The following is a 20,527-nucleotide window of genomic DNA, read 5'->3' as shown; positions in this document are numbered from 1 at the left end:
TGTTGTGTACATAATATATTGAAAGTTTGAGAAGTATAAGGGATAATGTGTGTACTTGAGGATGTGATATCCACCGATGTTTTGCACTGTCACATTTCAGGGTTTCCAGCAAATGAATTTAAGGAGTGAAGAGCAAGTATCTGAGGCAGTTCCAATGCCAATGAGAAATTCACACAATTCTGGAGAGATGGGTATCTCAGAAGCTAATGGAGGAATAGGTGAGAAATGCTTGGTGATTTCAATTATCACTTATGTAGATTTCATAATTCCACACAGTTTATTAGGTGATCTGATCATGCTTATTTCGATACTGTTTATTAAATGAGTGAACCATATTTTGCCTTTCTCTGATTCGTCATCCAGTTTTCAGTCTTATAATATTGAAGTTACATGTTTGTGGATGTGCTCTGTAATTTACATGGTGATTTATGTGTACAATGCTGATTAAATCACAGATGAGGCTAGCCAGCTGCCATCTTTCATTATTATTCTTCAATATTTTTTTTTCTCGAGGAATTACTCCGTTTGAAAATGATCAGATAGCAGTCAGCTAAATGATGTATTTTTTTTGTCAAGAATTGGTGCATAATTTTATACAATAAATTTCTAGTTTAAGGACAATAAATTCCTCAAGGCCGTACTCTTTGCTTGCTAATAAATTTCGGAACTGCCGCATTGTCAGTAGTGAAATTCACAATGTTACCCTTGGGAAAAAATTATCCTAGAACAAGAAAACTAACAACAAGCAGCTTGAACCTTGGTAAATAATCATGTAAATCATGGAACCTGGATAGTGTTGTCGTCTGCCCAGTGGTCCAGAAAGTGAAATATTTGTGATTCAATCCCAGTCCAGGATAATTTTTCCCACAGCAATTATTGTGACATAATTTTGTACATCAGAGAAATACCAAGTTGTTCATGCCATACTTTCACCTGCAAAAAGTATTCTAGAATTACACATTTCAGTTCTTGTTTGTTTGATCTTCTGTACTATTTCTGAACTATCAATTCAATAAAAAATTCAGAGATGAGTGCCAATTCAGGGCTCTGAGAATGTGGATAATTACATTGGAAGTCAGCTATAATGAGTTCTGAAGATATGTGGAAAATCACTTGTTATTACCCATCTCACTTCAGCCATTGTCCAGCAAAAGTTGCTTCTTTTCCCAGTTAATTGTTTATCAGCAATCAAATTTTATCCTAGCATGACTATCTGAACTCCCGTGTATTAGCTACAAGCCTCTCAAAACATGCATGATCGCCGCAGAAACCTTATTTAATTCTTTGAATAGCAGCGCTACAATGTGTTGGACACTCAGCTGTGATATTGTTTTCTTTTGCATCTAGTTGCATTGCAGTCCTCAAGGAGTTATTTATCGTAGATAACATCTGCGGATAAATAGACTCATTCCAGTTCTAGTGCAAACACGAGGTCTCGTCAGAGAGGACTGATTTTCCTATACTTTTCCTCATGGACCAACAACACAAAGAAATAACTTTCTATAGAGCCACCCTTGCTTAAGGCCATACTCGTTATTACAGACATTAATACACTTATTCAAATTGGTGATAATCCCTGCAAAGTAATCGCTTCGAATTTTATTTGAGAACTTTCGAATGTTAAGAATTTTTCACCTAGAATTATCAGGAAATTTTGTTTTAAGATAAGAATGATCCCGTTGTTATTGTTGCTCAGCCTCATGCATTTTTCTTCTAGCCTCAGGAAATGGACGACAGCATATGTGTCCATTAGCAGAGCTGGATCATTATTTGGGGACGTTGACTATTGGGAACAATCCGAATCCAGTCGTCAGCACTCCGCGCCCTAAGGAGTCTTCAAGGTAATTGACATTTTTATGTTATTATATGTTGTTACTTTTTCCAGTTGTACCTGCTCATCTACCTTCCTTTACAGCTTTTTTTGTTAGGATTTATATGGTTCCATATGCGTCGCAGTATTTGTGTTCCCCTCTGCTGTGATGGATGTAGGTGTTAGGCCTGAAATAAACTGTTCATCTTAAATTATCTACTTCCGATAATAATTATTGGCCTGTTTCAGTGAAAAAATTGTCCTCATTCATGAATATTTATGAAGACTCTCGTTGAAAATAGGTACAATTTTCACTGCTTTAATATTGTGATTTTTTTTTTGCTCATTTACCTATTTTATTATTAAATGCACACACACACTTTCATAATGGATGTGTAGGTGTGAATTACACCATGAAGGCTGTTTATGGTAGAAAAATGTTCATATTGTAATGGTATTATATTTCTTTACATCAAGGGAATTGAGTTAGAGTGGTGGCTGGAGTGTTAACTTCCCACCCAGTTGGTCGACTTTCAAATCCTGGTGATGACTGATCCTGCCATGAAATCTTTGTGAAGTGCACTTCAAGCACAATACTACTTCAGTCAGATGGGATATTAACCTGTGGTCCCCTTGCCATCTTTCTTTAAGAGCAGGCTAATGCTTATGCTAATACAAATTCAAAAAATTAAGGGTTAATTTTTTTATCTGGCTTGATAATATACATGAATGATTAATCCAAGATTACTATTGGCCATTTCAGGAGGTTTAAGGGCAAGAGGGCTTACCCTTCTGTTCCTAACCAACCCTCTGAAGCTGGTGCACATTGCATGTTTGAGTTGGCAAAGATTGTGCTCAACAAGGCTGGAGGTAACAGCAGCACTTCACTTTTCACGCAAGTGTCCACCACGCAGAACCACCATGGCCCACACCGGGCCCTATACATCTGTGCCTTCCAAATCGGCCTCTATGCTCTTGGCCTGCATAACTGCGTCTCCCACAATTGGCTGAGTAGAACGTATTCATCCCACGTTTCCTGGATTACAGGTGAGTTCTTTTTGTGGAATACACTAGCATTTGTCTGACCTTATGTAATGATGATATATTACGTATTGGGTATTAAAGATGCCTAGAAATTTTCATGCCTAAAAGCATAAAAAATAAGAACAACTTTACATGTATGCATGATCATAGGGTATTTGAAATTTATCATAGCTTGCAACAATTTAAGTCATTATCATGAAATTCCACCAGGATGCAGTATACTTTCCTTAACAAAAGCTGTTTAAAGAATTTCTTAAAATTTGAAATTGTGCGGATAGACTTTCTGTTTGATGATAAGCTGTTGGCAATGCCTGTGGTTGCATATTGTGGGGCTTGTTTAGATAAAGGCTTTCAGTAATGGGATAGATGAGTATTTAATTAGAAATGCACTTATATTGGATTTGAAAAACTGACATGTGATGGGATAGGATGATATTGAAGGTATTACTGGACAATTTTAATGGGTGAAAGTCTTGTTATGGGGCTATTATGAGTACATTTGTCAATTCAGGCTTAACTTACTGGAAAATGTTGGATATTACTGATGGCATTCTTCAATACACTTCCATGCTGCAAGCTAGATGTCATGGCTTACTAGATACTTTTCATACCTCGAAAAAGGTTACATAATTTTGCATAATTCCAAAAAAGTCCATCTTTATTCTCTCTACAGACAAAATAAGATAGAGAAAATATGTACTTGAACAATATGTCCTCATTCTTGTGAGCATGCTCTTTCCAAGAAGCTGGTTAGAAGAATGTTGTCCTGCCTCTCCTTAATATTATCTCATGTGTTTCCTATGTATCCATTGGCATTAGATTCTGATTTTTAATAATATGGGTTTTCTAATGTTATTCCAGGCCAAGCTATGGAAATAGGTGCACCAGCCATTTCATTTCTCATTGATACTTGGGAGGGGCATTTGACACCTCCAGAGGCTGCCAGTATTGCAGACAAAGCATCAAGAGGTCGTGATCCGAACATGGTCCGAGCCGCTGCAGAATTAGCCCTTTCCTGCCTCCCACATGCTCACGCCTTGAATCCCAATGAAATCCAGCGTGCTATTCTCCAGGTTAGTTCTTTGGATGCCAAGTTTTCTCAAATTTGCTGCTGAGATCAAGGATATCTACTATTCTTGTACATACTTTTTCTTATGCCTGTTCTGCACGCTCGGATCAGCTCATCTGGCTTAGCTCAGCCAAATCGCTCAGCTCGAACCCAGTCTTAGCGAGAGGCTTAAGTCGACCCCTTTCCATCTGATGGCGATAACTGAAAGCTTAAGAACACTTGAGAATCAACGAGCGCTGAAGCATTTTGTGGAAAAATTTCCAGGGTTCCCACTCAACCGTGAATAAGCCGTGAATTTCGTCTACCGTGAAAAAACCTGCAAATAGCCGTGAAATTCGTCATGAAACCTTAAAAACCTCTCACACTTGATTTTAGATTGACAGATGAAAAGAAAAATAGGTCAGTCACTCGCAGATACTGTCCATGCATTTATCTGCACGCGTATATTCGTAGCGCAAATATTGGTCCGTGTGTCATGACGACACACAGACCTTAAGGCTGTGATTGGACGACCTTTAACCAAAGTGATCAGTAACCCTAGCAAGAAATCAGACACCTCTTCACTTCCCTGTCACCCTCCATTTTCTCACTCCCAACGTTTAGCCGGCCCTAAATTTTACTATCGATAGGCGACGTCATAAGAGCACTTTCATTGCTGCATTTTGAATTCTCGGCATTTATCGCGTTTGCTATATTTTTAGTTAACGTGCGGCCATTGATTTTTATGAGACCAATATTTCTTCCTAAAATGGCTTATCAAACAGACCGTGAATTTGACCCAATTTAGACCGTGAAAACCTGGAAAAAACCGTGAATTTTATAATTTAGTTAGAGTGGGAACCCTGATTTCTGGCAAAGCAGATAATAATTAATGTATTTATTTTGTCAGATCAGTGTATTCCCGAGTTATTATCTGTGGTACTTCTACGGAAGGAGATGAATTATGAATAATTCATATGATTTTTCGTCGGCTAGGACGATAATACCTCCTCAGACTCTGTTACAGGTTAAGTAGAGAATTCTGAAATTTACATCAATAAAAATCCTAAATATATATTTGGTATATTATGACTCCGTTAATTAAATATTACGACTGTTTTGGATCATCAATGGAATGGTTACGAAGGTGACTGCGAGAAGATGGCAAGAACGCTGACGAGAAGGCGACGACGGTAAAGGCTTTCAAATTTCTTGTTCACTGGGAACATATTATAATATTCCCGTAAGGACGTTGGTCTCATCCACAATCCCATTTCGAGCACGTGCCGCTTACTTTGTCATTTATGAGCTCAGTGAGAAGAACCACGCTCAGAAGTAAACCGAACGCAACCAAATACACTCGCCATGTGAGAGAGAGTTGATGACAACAGCGCAGCGTTTAACTTAAGCTGGGGGTCCCAGGTGAGATGACGCGACAGCCTCGGCTGAGCCATGGTGACGCCTCTACACGGCAAGATCAGCCGCCACGACGGCTGATCCTAGGCGCTGAGCCGAGCGTGTAGAACAGGCATTAGCAGCATTCATGTTCTGACTCTCTTGTTCTTTAATGATATCAATTTTCATTATCTTTCTTCAGTGCAAGGAGCAAAGTGACCAAATGTTGGAGCATGCTTGTTTGACAGTGGAAAATGCTGCCAAGGGTGGTGGTGTGTACCCAGAAGTTTTGTTTCAAGTGGCGCGCTATTGGTATGAGCTTTACCGGATGGTAAGTTTGAATTTCATTATTCATTTGTTTTCCGGTAGAGGATTCTTTGAATTGGAAAATTTTTGTGTTAATGCCCCTGTTATAATTTTGTTTTAATGGTCAAGAGGTGTATTTAAAGGATGTAAGAAAAGTTTAGAGAGTTAGAGTTTATGAATTTCTCAGGCTGGAGAGCATGGATAAGCTCAAAACTGGGATTTATTGAGATCTTTTCGGGCCCAAAATTTTTGAAAGATCTCAACACATTCTCTACCACATTTCACATTTTCTCATGACTTCATATCCTTTAATGAGCCACCATATCGCATGTTGCTTTATTGCTGGTAAACTTGCTTGGCATATGTGTAATTTTTGCTCAATCAAGGCCCGCTAGGGAGCATGTGAAATGACTTAAATTTTGCCAATGAGTATCCGTAGTTGTCACACTTATTTGAACTGGTGTTTTATGATGAATGCAATAAAATTATTTCCAATTTTTTTGCCAGCACACTCCAAGCAATGGTGAGCAATATGGAGTTTTGGAGATGCCTCACGAGAACCCCCTTAACTTGGATCCCTCAATGGGCAACGCCCTCAACAACCTCATCATGGAACCCATCCCATCGGAGATGATCAGTGCCAGCATGAACAATGCAGCAGGTGTTGGAGTACCGCACATGGCACCCGGCCCAACCGTAATGAGCCTTGTGCCAGCAAACAGTGCTGTGGGTGCCGGAGCCCCAATCCTTGTAGCTTGTCAGTCTCTACCATCAGCCGCACCATCTCCCGTTACTTCGTCCCACCAGGGAATGCCTCCCGTCGCTCCTCTTGTGACACACTCCCCATCTCAGGGCCCTCCCCAACAGAACTCACAGCCACCTGGTGTTTACCCTGTTACCCCCATTGCATCCCACGCCACGGCATTCCTCCCGTACGGCTACAGCTGCGGCTTTGCCCCTCCTCAGCTCTCCCAGCCACTGATAGTGTCCCAGCCATCCGCTGCAGCGGCTGCTGTGGCATATCAGTATGCATCCACGGCGGCGTTCGTGAAGCTCCAGCCTCAGGCTAGGCAATTCTACTCTAATTCCGCACCAGTTGTCGGTCCGCCCCCTCCCAATCATCACCACCACGTGTACCAGCTAGCCAGTCAGCAGGTCCCACAACAGTCAGGATCCCAGCAAATAGTGCAGCCCCCTCCTGGTCAGCAAATGTCCCCACAGATGGCACCTCAACAGAATCAGCAGCAGCCACCTCCGAGCCAAGGCTCCGTGATCGGCCAACCACCTCCAACCTGCATGAATATGAGGCAGAATATGACACAATCAGCTCAGGGAAGATCTCAACAGCAGCAGGTAAATTTTTCCTCTATCATCTTTAATATTCCTGTCCACTTACTGAAGAATTCAATAATTTCCAGTGGTTATTTTGGTGGTATGAAGTGGTTTTCTGACCCTTTATATAGCACCAGTTGCTTACCAATGACTGAAAAGTTTGATCCAAAATAATCAAACAATCAAATATTGGGTACTTAACCAAGTACTGTGTAAATATTTGAAGATTCTCTATTTTATTTGGGCAGACTTGGTGTCAGCAACGTTTCATAAACTAATGTCCGTGAACGTGGTGAGCAGGTCTACATAGTCTCTCACTTATACTTAATGATGACTTCTATGAGTGAGGATAGATAGCTCCTGGGACTCAGCAAAATGAATTTTATACACTTCAGTTGGGTTGGTGGAGTCAGTTTCTTTTCTAGGAGCTATAAGGATAGCATGGATTTTTATTAGCGGTACCTCAAGCCTACACCAAAGATTTGGTTCTCTCAGTTAGTAGCAAATTCAGCTAGTACCGGCTACGCTGTAGAAAGCAAAAATTAATTTGCAAGAACTAAATTTAATTTTATGTAACCCTAATAGCCTTAGCTCATCATAGTAGTAAATTTTTTTTTCATTTAATGTTTTTTTTCCCATGCAAATTTTGGCTTCTTGCGATTTGTTAATGTTTTTTTCTTGGTAGTACATGTCGTGAAGATATTTGGTGTATCTAAGGTTACTTTTCCTACAAAGTGATGTGAAACACTTTCTAATGCGGCATATTTTGGCAGATGCTGAAATAGTATGACATCCATGCCGAGAAGGGGTTTTGATGAGTAGTTGTTTTTCAAAGTTAGTTGAAATAAAGATAGTATACATATTTCTTGGTGTAGTATAGTTAATTCATGCAGGATTTAAAGTTTATGGAATCAACAAAAATTATTTTTATTAAATTGTTTGCTTTGTCAAGTTTTTAAAGACATCCGATAGATCTGGTCTCTTAATTTAAGTACCAATTTGAACAACAATATTGTTATTGTAATATTAGTTTTTCCTGGTGGACGTTATTTTGGAAATCCACTGGGGTTCTGTACTGTCATTTTTTGCAGTCGTTCTGGAAACCGACTTCCTTCCCTTTTGCAAATTGTGCTCATCTCACTGTGTTAGATTTTATATGTGAAGTTTGATGTGGTGAGATAAAAATGCCTTGAAAATGGGAAGCAAGTTGTTTTCCTTAATGCCAGTAGAAATGAAGCCAATAGCCTAGTGAATAGCCTGAGAAAAATTCCTGAAAAATTTTATTTTTGACTTTGAACATGGAGAGCACATTCAGTGGGTGAAAATTTTTTTTTGCATGTGATGCCTTTATAGTGACTTAAAATTATATTTTTTATTCGTAGAAAGCTGTTCCATTCATTTCAAACTTGAAAAATCTAAAAAAATGGCATGTTCTCATTTAGCATTTTTCCTGTTTTAGTGTTTAAAATTTTATCCCCCTGAAAAACCTTACATCAGGATTCTACTGTATCTTCCTTTTGCTATTTTCTACTGTATTGCAAAATTTGGTCTTTCGAGGTACACTTTTTTCCAATATGATCTCTTTTCTTAAAAGCCTGCTATCATCTATTTTTAGGGTCGCAATCAGCACCAGCAGGCAGTGGCATTGGTCAATGCAGTCGCCATGGCTCAGCACCAGCACCACCACCACCATGGCCAGCCTCAGGGCATTGTCAACAACAATGGTGGCGTCATGATGCCAGGAGGTGTCAATGCACCAGCACCAAATGGCAGCGGTGGGCCTGGAGGTTTGGGCTCTCGGCAGTTGCGCTACCTCCTTGCAGCCTATCGTGTTGGAATGCTTGCAATGGACACCTTGGCTCGTAGAGTCCATGACGATCGCCCTCAAGCAAAATATGCTCGCAACCCTCCATATGGGGAGGACATCAGATGGCTGCTTTTGGTTTCCAAAAAACTTGGTAAGAATGTTTCTCTCTTAATAGGGTAGTTTCCTTCATCAAAGAAAACGAAAGGCATTGATTGTGATTCGTTACCCACCATTAGTGTATTCATAATATACAAATTATTTGGATATTATGAATAGTTTTAGATATACCGGTTTAGACGAATGGGAATGGTCAATTTTATCCTCATTTGAAAAAGGACAGATTGGCGCCCATGCGATGCCACTCCACGTGATGTCACAGGGACCTAGTTTCTATATGAGTAGATAGGAGATTTACATCGTCTGAGATTACCAATGAATGCATGAGGCACAGAGCTCAGGGAAACATGTCTTAATAATCATCTATTAAAACTGCTTAAGGTCGGAAAGTTTCCTTCGTTTGATAAGGTATGGATAATTCTTATTTAAGCCAAATGCTACCTGCTAGCAGCCTGCATTGCAGCGGCGCACATATCCTTGTCCCAAGGTCACCTCACCCGGTGACAGCGGGAACCAGAATGATGCCACACAGGCTTTTCCCAGCATTCATACTTAGTCGTCGTGCTTTAGCGTGCTTGAAAATTTTCACTTTTCATTAAATCGCGAAAAATGGATATCGTCATTTAAAAATCTAAAAGCGTGAAATATGTACTCCAGGAGTCAAATTAGGCAATAAAAAAATAATAGGAAACCACCCTATTATCTTCATTTTTCAATTAAATTCATTTGCATTGAGTTAATTTGAGTTTTGGTCTGTTGACAGTGATGAACTGAGAAAAGTGAAATATTTATATCATTATGTACCATGAATTTTTGAGTATCTTTAAAAATGTATTTGTTTCAGTTTGAGGTACAAATGGAATTGGTAGCTGTTGTATGGTTTCAGTATGTTGTGATAATGTTAATTTTTTCCAGTTGTGGTGGCAAATGTATAAAACATAATATTATATCAACTACCAATTTGTCAAAAAGTTGAAAGCTAATGCCAAAAATTTAATTCCATTTAAAACATTAGTTAAAAATCACTTAATACTCAGAGTGTACCTTTTTTTTGTGTCAAGTACAGTTGACTCTTGGAAATAAGAACAGCATTATTACGAAGTCCTCGTTGTTACAAAATTTTCATTATTACGAAATAACAAATCTCAGTCATGGTCCCGGCAGTTATAGAATGAACTTCATTACAAAGTTCCATGGGTAAGCAACACCATTTAGGTGGGTATACACTATGCTACGTTATAATAATTGCCCTACAGAATAGGCGAAACGCTGATCAGTTACTGACTTCACTACAGATTAATTGATACTTTGTTCAGACTCTGCTTTAAGTGCACATTCCTTCCTGCGGATAGGAAATTTTTTTTGGCTCAGGCCTCGTTGCAGATACAGGAAGATCAGTTTGTCACGATTTTGAGTTAAGGCAAAATTGTAATGCAGTGTTGCATTCTGTAGGATAACCACTTTTCGATGCCTTGCATAGGTTTATCAACTTACGAACAAGGTCTCGGAACACATCTTGTTGGTATATGGAGGATTTATTGTATTTGTTCATAATTTAATTGTGTATATCATAAGCATGACTCTGAAGTTATTCAGCAGCGTGACTAAAGTACAGGAGATGAGATTGAATAGATAAGGAATGTTGGAAGGTACAGCAGACTCCCGATTATCTGGCTGTGGTATATCCGTGTTGCGGATTATCCATGCACGGTTTTCACTCTCGCTCAATATTTTCCGCTGTCCTTATAAAAATAAAATCGGCCATAAAATCACCGTAATTACTGCAATAATGCTAGGATACAGCAGGCTTATTATTTACCCTAGAATCCCCTTCGTAAAACGGAAGCGATGGCGTGCTAGCTGCATTCACGGGAGCACCGTGTTTCTATTTTCCAAGCCTCGCAGCACTCGACCGTGCTCCGTGATCACGGATACACATCCTGCAGCAGTTGCAATCCAGGCAACTTGTGTGAGAGGCGACTATGTGACGTGGTGCCTGACAGTGTAGTTTCCGATGTTGAGCAGTGGTTTTGAAGCATTCGTGCAAACGACTTTTCTGTATCCGTGATCACACAGACAGGATGTGCGATCTTTGAAACCAGGCCTTACATGGAGCATTAATAATATGTGTACAACCATGTTATCGCCGCTAAAAAGATTGAGAACTGGCAAAGAAAGCTCTCAATGAGTCCAGGAAGCACTCTAAAATAACAGAATAACTGCATAAATAATAATATATTGTTTGTTTTAAGTAAATTATGAACATTACAAGACATTAAAGTGAATGTTTGGGTTATCCATGCTTTCCGATTATTCGTGCCGTCTCTCACTATCATTAGCCTGGATAATCGGGAGTGTGCTGTGTGTTTATTTGAAATGGTTCCTTAAAGAAACGCTCTTACAAAGTTCGTTATTATGAACTTCTGGATTTTGGTCCTGTGAACTTTGTAATAGTGAGAGTTTACTGTGTTAACATTATTACTCTGGCACATGGAAGCATTGCTAACATAATTTATGTCCTCCTTTTTTTCAGGAACCCAATATCTTCTTCAGTTCTGCATGTGTGCGGTTAACAGTGTTGTGAGCCCATTTGTCCTGCATGACATTGCAATCGATGCTGCTCTATACCTTGCTCGTTACAGCCCCAACCTAGTCCTGCAACATCTGCGTTCTGGCCTCAATCCTTTGGTGCAGAAGTGCCAACAAATGTGAGTAAATTTGAAATGAACTGTATTTCTCATTAATATGCATTTAAAACCATTGTTTAATTTATAAAAGCTTGAGTTTTGGCTAAAATTTGAGTGGGATGAGATACACATATATTGAATTAGATATTGAATTACACATATCGAATTTGATTGGGATGAGACACATTTATTATGTACGTACATATTTGGGCAATTGTGTGAAATTAATAGGGTCTGTTTTTACTCCAATCATTTTCCCATTCAGATGTTTGACTTGCGTAAGAATTTTGGTGTCATAAATGGAGGATTATTTTTTGTATAACATAGAAGTACAGTCATGAATAAAGTTCAGTTGTAACTATTGCTGTCATAGTTCCAGAATTAATGGCATGGACATAGTTTTTCAACATTAATGTGAATATTTGTTACCTTCTTTTTTAAATTACTGCAGTGGTTATATAAGGAAAGGGGGAGCACTACTAAGCAATTGAAGGGTATTATTTCATTTCTTCTTTGCTACTATTCATGCATAATATTTGGGTCTAAAATGATTCTTATATTTAAATAAATGTAAACAGAGCAAGCATACTGGTATCAGTTCAAGACTCAAGATGGAGTGTCACTAGATATTATTCTCATTGCCTGCATGTGTATTGTGCCAGGTTGCTGGACTAGATTCATCAATTTCTGATGAAGGTGTAATTTAATATATTTTTTCTATTTTGAAGGTACATTCAATGTCTTCATCAGAAGTTGTACCATCTGACTGCAAATGATTATGATGATTTTGTGGCAATTGTCCAGACTGCCAGGCAAGCCTTCCTTATCACTCCAGATGGTAACACTCAGTTCAAGGAATGGCTGCAATCCATTAGGAGGTGAGACATTTATACTACTTTCTGGACAAATGCTTATGCTTAGCTATTTTTTGTTAGTAAAACAAGTAGCTTAGCAATTACATATAACCAGGTAACCAGTAATTTTCTATGAATTGAATCAACTAGAATCAACAATAGGTTGCCTCCACTTTTTTGTGGGTTCTTACTCTAGTTAGGTTCATTGAATCAGTTCTCTGCACCAGCTCTTGAATAATTGTTTTATTTTTGTTTCTTCATTTTCAAAAGCTAATATGTAATGATTTTCTTTATGGTATCGTGAAAACTTCTTATAATAATGCATTGGCCTGAAAATTAGGGAAAAGTCAGGGAAATTGGAAGTGGGAAGTTGGTATGAACCCTGTGTAATTTTCTTTGTTAATGATTGTTGCTCTCCCTCTCTACAGGTCCAATTCCTGCAAGAAAGACCTTTGGACGCGAATAAACACCGCCCTGATGAGCAATACCAAATGACAAAGGCCTGACTTAGGAGCCCATAATTCACCCGGTAGTATGTTTTCAGGCGAGGCCGGCGGAGTGGTGCCCTTGCTGTCCCCCACGGCTGTTCCCCTCGTAGACGATGCCGTTTTGAGTCCCGAGATGTGGGGGGCAAAGTGGGACGACAGCCAAGGCACCGATTGCAGTTGACTGGCCACCATTGACTTTGACCCCCAATCCGGCATGTCTCTCTTGTATGCTGGATCCGACCCATGTCCCTGATCTCAGGTTTGAAGTCTTGTCCTCTGAGCCAATCTTTTGCATATAAGTAATTGTGTGCGGATCTTAAAACGCTAGCCAAAATTAGCCCGTGTGACACACTCTGTGTTCCCACACTCTCGTGCCTCTAGTTAAATTCTCATTTGCCCTGGATGCTGCTTTGGCAATCAGTGTTGATGGCTGCATCTCTCAGAGCAAGGGATACAGTGGCAGTGCCAGAATATCATGAGTAGCATCAGCGGTGCTTAGTTTCAAGGGGTCTATGTTTTTGAAGTTGCTTCCCTGATTGTAGTGCCCTGATGCTGCGGGTAGGCCTTAACTGTTTCCATTCCTTTCATTTCATCTATATATATTATTTCTGATGGTGTGCATCATTTTTTTTATGGATGAATGTGCATATGTTCTGATGATCGAATGAGTAGAATTGGTTTAGCTTGTGAGAATGTACGAATCAGTAGTAACTGCAAATATGATTTTGCATAATTGTAGCCTCAGAGTAACAGATTCAGTATTCTGTATGGATGACTTTCTTGCTATTTACATTCTGAGATGTCATGTACTATTGACTTCGTATGCAATTGTGGAACTATTTTATATTTCTCGCACTTTTTTACTGATGAAAAACTGACTTTTGTCCTTCTCCCGTTTGAGATGAAATTAACGATGGGAACATTTTGAAGTATGCTTTGATGCTGACCAGGATGATGTGTATCCATCCATGGCATGTAATCATGTTGTTTTTGTTTGAAGTAAGAGCTCTTCAAGGGAACCATGACTTATACCTTAAATGAGCAGAACTGGAATGTTGTTGTTGGTGTTGTTGTCTTTGTCTTTACTGTTTTTACACGAGTGAAATTTTGGTCAGATCTTCAGATATGCTGGCAAAGTAACAGTAATTATCAACTTCTGATGCTTCTTTTGTTAGCCCTTCTAGTCTGATCATTTATGATTGCCTACAATGATTTCTCACTCTTTGGTACATGTGGTCACGCGTGGTCGTAAAACACGTGTGTATGTGTTGAAGCCCAGTTAGGCAGCTAAGAGTATTGCTACACTGTGAAAATGCCTCTAATGTCTCTTGCATATATAAATTCATATTCTTCTCAAGCCAATGTTGGTGGATTTTAGAGGGCTTCTTGTGCGTAGGCAAGGCATGGGCATATATATTTTTTGTGTCAGTATTTGCTGAATTAATATTTGTGTGTCTGTTGGTAACATTTTTATATGCAATCAATCAGCTGGTTTTATTTCACTCAGTATGGATATTACTTATCACTGTGTAACAGTACACTAATTGTGATTGTCTTTTTTGTGTAGCGTGGGTTCAATGCAGGCCCCTAGTAGAATGGTAGTATCATCTTTCGACTGTAGACCAAGTTGTAACTTAGTCAGAAATCCATTTTGATATTTCAAGATTAACAAGAGAACAGAAAAAGAACATCTATTTTTAAATACCAGTATTTGGGAGGATGGAGTTGTAGCAGATTTTTGAATGGATACTTCTGTAGTTGTTCAGCACACATCCAGCCATAAAAATTTATTCTCACCCAGTCTGTGTGTGGAACTGTGTGCATGCTGGTGACAGTGACTTTGGATTATATTTCTCATGTTAAACTCTATAAAGTATTATGTAAGTCATGAAGTTTTTGTCACGATTATGTGAAACTTCTTAGTACTGTTTTTTCAAGGTGGGCTTCCTTACTCTGTTGTCTCCGCATTAACCAAGGTTACTTGGAGTTGTCGAGTAAGCTTGTTAATGGTGTATGTAAATGGTACGACTTTGTTACATTGAGGTCTTATTTTACATTTTCAGAATTTATTCTTCTTTAGATACTCCATGTTTACAAGTTTTCTTGTTTATGAATGCAAAGTAAAAAGTCTCCCTGCATGACTAGACTGTTTGGCAGCTACCTTTACTTCTTGAGTTTTGACAGCATCATATGATCCCAAAGAAGCCTGGTATCATATTGTAGTGCATGTACCTAAGATTCAGCAGGATAGATGTGAAAGTTTTTAGATAGAGTTGATGAAATTTCCACCACGGAGACTGACATGTGGAAAGGTACTTCATAGCTCGTGGCCCATGGTTTGCAGGTTAGCTCCTGTTTGGGATAAGATTCTCGTGTTGGGATCACACAGTCACATCTTCTCTTGTTACTCCCGTTATCTTGCTCAATATTCGTTGTTGTATTAAAGCTGTTCATTCGTTAAAGGTTTTTTCTCCATATGATTAAACCATACTGAGGTCATTGTTGATGCACTGTTTCCTTCATATCAAAGTCAAGCTAGTGTGACATTAGTACTTTGTTTAGTGTTGCATTAGTAATGTCATCTTCGTTTCAATTCATGGGTTATAGTTTTAATGCTTACTAAATGCATATGGTGGTTCATTTTGTAACAATATTGATTTTTGTGAAGTTTGGGCTTGACCAGAAAAGTTTAATCAGGGAGAAAAGTTTTTGCTTTAAGTTTCTTATTAAATTTACATTTTGATAAAAAAAAATTCTACTCAATGATATTGATTCAAATCATTTGTTAAGATTGAAATGGGCCTAAATCATCAGTGGAAGTGCTCATTTTAGGCTGAATTAAAATATATTTTTACTTATTGTAATTTTCTTGAAATTTTTGTGGAAAACTTGTTTTGTACAGCCTAATTTTGAATTGGTTTTGTTTTCAATTTTCTTAAATTTGATAGTCGTTTATGGTTTTATGTTTTGATATCAGGTTTGAGGAAAATTGGTACTTCTCTATGTGCAGCTGTGAGAAAGGAAACATTGTTGTCAGAAATGGTTATACTTATTTCAGTTTGCATTGGCTATACAATTATAAATGATGTCTTTGTTTTGCTTCTAATCTCTGTGTAATGACTGCCAAGGGTTTTCTAATATGATTTGGCCCTTTTATGTGAGCTTGGCGTTGAAAAGTCAGTGAGTACTCAGCCCTTATGACATTTAGCCTGGGAATGTGGGAGCGATTAATGGGTTTGTGGCATAAAATGAGCAGCAAAAAAGATGATGAGTTCTAGAATTGATTTAAAGTATCATCAATAAATTATCAGATTTACTTATGAATACTGCTAAGGATAAAGATTGATTGTGCTACCCCTTTAGGATCTACTCATCACACACATTCCTTCATGGGTTCATAGCTGTTTATGATATTTTTTTAAACACATTCTGGGTTCCTCAATATAAAAACTTATCTTCAGGAACCTGTGACAAATCCAAAAAATAGGGTTTGATTTTCAATTTTTGTCTTTCTGAATTTATGAGTGTACAGTGGTGGTGGGCAGTGGTCTGTGAGGGTGATCATTTTGATTGCCACTTACTTCAAAACTTTGATGAGATTGAACATATCTGAGATGCTGGGTATGCAGAATTTTTCATGATGTAAACAAGGCTTCTTAACATTTCTGTTTAATTGTATTTAAAATACTATTGTTGGCAGTTTTATTGTATGTCACTGAGGTATTAGTTTTGTTTTCTGATGAGGTAATTCTAATGGCACAGATTCTCGTAGGAGTTAATTCTGATTTTAATCATCTTGCTTTGAAGTTTCCCTGATCTTCCTTGCATCGATCAATATTGGAATTGTCATATTTTCAAAACCACCCTTTACTTCTTATCGCTTGTCTAAAGAGTTTATTTTGATTTTACTGTTGGTCTGAAGAAGTTATTAATATTTTTATCCTATCTCACTGACATCTTGTCTGATCTTCCTTGCTATGGTAAATCATAGAATTCCAATATTTTTTAAACCTGTGTACTCCTCACCCTATTTCCTCTCTTTGTGGCAGTTTGTACTCTTTGATTCAAATGTCAACTTATTTGATGAATTATGCAACTGTGTGCTTCAGCAAGAATTTGCAAATACAGCTGTTCTTCATTTGCAAGACCTTGCTAGAGTGACTTTTATAATGATGGTTGAGTGTGGAGGACATGTGGTCTGTCATTAAATCCTTGCACATTAGTAATTTCCACACTGTCAACACACTTTATGTTAGTGGTGAGTTAACTTAGGGGCAATTAGATACAGATTGTATGAAAACAACTATTTTTTGTTCGGAATTAATCCTACCTCCTAATGTGCAATTCTAAGGCAGCCTATTTCACCAAAATTTTAAGTATTTTCATAAGGTTTTTCTTAGATTGATTTATTGTAGTCTGGACTTTTTTCTACACCTGATTCTTCTGCTGGCAAACAGTTTAATGTCTTGATCACGCACACACTATCTATGCTTAGCCTAATTGCAAAGCATACAGATTTTTTTATTGTGACAATTATTTTAAATTACCAAAGCTAATAAATGAGTTGCTAACAAACCATTTATGTTGTAGTTTTCCAAATGCTAAGCATCATCTTGTTTTGTTGTTTACTTAATTATCAGTAGTTAATTATGGGACATTTACTTCCACTCTGTTTTGTATTCATGGGTTTTTGTATCAAACTATTGGAGATGGTTTATGCAAGTGACACAAGTAATTACCTTTACTTTAGAACACTTCGGTAATTGTGTTGCTCTCTATATCAATTTTGCTAGGGTTTGGCATTGTTGTGCAATCTTGAAGTGTGTGCTGTGTTTTTTCAAGCCATTATTATCCTGGAATCTTTTGTTCATGTTCATAATTCCCATTCGTATGAAAAAAATAATTTCTGTAATTTGTGAGTTCATTGTTTAACAGTTTCACCAAAAGTGCCTTGTATCCTGTTTCAACGGGATTCTCAAATTGTTCTCACTTATCAAACTCATGATTGATAATGTCTCAGGCTTGTCTAAGGGGAGTATTTCCATTAAAGGAAATAAATAGAAATTTAGTAGTAGATTCTACGAAGCCAAACTCTCGTTCATTCAAAAAAAACTACAGATGTAGAATTCTTTTTGATGGCAAACAGAGAAAAATGTTGTCCACCTCTGTTTTCAGCTTCCATGTTACAGCAAAGTGGTTAAATTATAGAAATTAAAGTCACTTGTTAATTTAATAGCTACTGATAATTAAGTTAACTGCCATAAATATTATATTCAGTATTTTTTTATATTTATTCTTGCAATTACTGTCTCTTTTTTGAGTTAACTACTCAAGTTTATCAACGTGTGAAAGTTGAAGGAAAAGAGTGAATGTATTTGTGTGACTGTGGACGTGCTTGTGCATTTTCAATTCACCTGAAGAAAGAGCGAGGTATGTAAAAACTTACTCATGGAGGGAAAGTGATGTGGAGTCATTGTATTGGCTCTTTGTTTCAGCTACTCTCTTACTCTTGAAAGTACATTTCAGGTATTTTTCTTGTGATTCGTGATTAGGCTTAGTGATAGTTTATAGGTGCATGGTATGTATTCCAATAATGGACAAGTTGAAAAAATGAGGAAATCAACCTGTTATTCTTAATGCTTTAAAGTTTTTGTCTCATATTGATCAATAATTCTCACATAAATTCAAATATCTATTTTTACCTTCTAAAATGGATATTTTCTGCAAGCAATTTGTTACCACAGGAATGGTCAGTTTTTTAAAAACAGTTCCAATGATTTCTGACAGTTGAGCATCACACGAATGGTTCATTTTTCCTCATTTTTTCTTGCTCATGGCACATGCATGGATATTAGTTAGGTTCTGTGGACTTGACAAAAAGTAATAGTTTTTCATAATCAACCGTAGCTTAGTTATGAAAATGTGTCAGCAATGACATTCAGTAGGGGGCTGCAAGATAAATCCATTGGGCATTGAGACTTACTCTCTCTTCTTTGTATATTTATTATGTACTATATTTTTTAATATAAGTATTTCAAGTTTATATTCCCTTGGTCATATAAATTGCCATCATTGCACTGTTGTTATTGATATTTGTAATGATTGGCTAGGTTTTTCATGGTTGAGTATGTATTTTAGACTTATTATATAAATGATCTCTAGACTTCTAGGAATTTTTACGTGCTCAAGAAATACATTCTGAATCATTGCTCATTCTTATTATAAAAAGCTTATCCAGTCATTATGCCAAATTTCGGTATTTTCTTGAAATTCATTCTTTTCCATTCCTTTCATGTTAGGGTATAATCATTTGTGGAAAATATTCTGTCCCTATTTCTGCCACGTTGTTTCGTGATTTGTCTCATTCCCTTATGTCCTATCTTGTAGCTATCTGAATACAGTGAGGTATACATATATATATAAATATAAATAAATATACATTTATTCTGATATTTTTTGTCCTATTAGTAGTGAGTAGAGTTGTTTTCCGAATCTTCATGGTTTTTCAATGAAAGTTTAAAACAAAATACACTTAAATGGAGTTAAGTGCACCGATTGCCATATGAATAAGTTTTCTTCAAAAGAAATGTAGGATTGAGTTTATGCATCTGCAGTGAGTTTCATTGTTTGAATTACTGCATTTTGTTGAAACACTGTAAATTGTGTTTATTATAGGAAAGAGCAATCCTCTTTGTTATATTTTCCATTGAAGGTAATTCAAGCAAAATGTGGAGCTAATGGTTGTTAAAAAGTTTTCTGATGTAGAATCAAAGGTTTAGACTTCCAATAGTGAAAATATGTTGAAGTGAAATTTGAAATGTTGTTTTAATAGCACATTTGTAGATGAAGTAAGGAAACTCACTAACCTTAACTTTTAAGTTTGCTCAAATTATCTCAATGTCCTAACTACTCTCATGTGAGAGAAATGTTTTATCCATTGGAAAATTTTTATTTAATTGGTGTAATTTTGTACTGTGCTACTCATGTTAAAGTTGCAGTAAAGTTTTCTGTACTTGAATGTTGGTCTATCATTCTGTTGCAACACCTGTACCAAACTGGTAATAATTTGCTTCGTCTCTTTGGTTTTTCCAGTCATAGATATGGTCCCATCTTCATTTTATTTTTGGAGATCTAGTTAATCATAACAGTATCTTTTTTAGAATGATTGTGCAAGCAAGGGAAATGCGACAGTGGCCTGGATGTAACCAATGTTGTAAAGATATCCCTGTCTTTTACCATTGAAGCTATAATTTAATCACATTCTATTGGTTCAACAATCAGTTAAATATAATATTTTTGTAAGAAACTTTGGCGATAACACAAAGGAGGTAATTTTATCATTGGTGGCTTATGTTTTTAAAATCTCTTACAAGCTTTTGTAACAAGGTTACTATAAAGCATTGTTGAAAGTTCAGTGGAAGCCCAGTATAACGAGTACAGGGTGTTACGAGAAAAGCATTATGTCCAGGCTAGATAAATATGAGGTTCAGTTACCTGTGGCATGATAGTGAATGATGCAACCATTCAAAATCATGTTGCTACAAGCAGTCCAAATGATCCCCATCCATTCCAAAGGGACCTAGGCTAGACCATTGGGCTGGTCGTTATTGGTATATAGACAGGAAAGGCTCATATTAGA

At 37.4% G+C, this 20,527-nt stretch overlaps 1 protein-coding gene across 1 annotated transcript in view; it reads left to right on the top strand.

Moving 5' to 3' along the window:
* Positions 1-19,906, top strand: part of LOC124160511 (zinc finger SWIM domain-containing protein 8) — a 53,921-nt gene extending 34,015 nt beyond the window's left edge. Inside the window, exons 15-24 of the mRNA XM_046536370.1 lie at positions 101-218; positions 1,718-1,841; positions 2,574-2,857; positions 3,716-3,927; positions 5,500-5,628; positions 6,111-6,956; positions 8,551-8,893; positions 11,393-11,567; positions 12,275-12,424; positions 12,829-19,906. Of these exons, the coding sequence (XP_046392326.1) occupies positions 101-218; positions 1,718-1,841; positions 2,574-2,857; positions 3,716-3,927; positions 5,500-5,628; positions 6,111-6,956; positions 8,551-8,893; positions 11,393-11,567; positions 12,275-12,424; positions 12,829-12,895 (2,448 nt within the window). The 3' untranslated portion in view covers positions 12,896-19,906. The remainder of the gene's footprint in view (positions 1-100; positions 219-1,717; positions 1,842-2,573; positions 2,858-3,715; positions 3,928-5,499; positions 5,629-6,110; positions 6,957-8,550; positions 8,894-11,392; positions 11,568-12,274; positions 12,425-12,828) is intronic.
* Positions 19,907-20,527: the final 621 nt, after the last annotated feature.

This window comes from Ischnura elegans, chromosome 6, assembly GCF_921293095.1.
Source record: "Ischnura elegans chromosome 6, ioIscEleg1.1, whole genome shotgun sequence".
NCBI lineage: Eukaryota > Metazoa > Arthropoda > Insecta > Odonata > Coenagrionidae > Ischnura > Ischnura elegans.
Note: the sequence above shows the minus strand (reverse complement) of the source record. Positions and strands in the feature narration are given on the sequence as shown.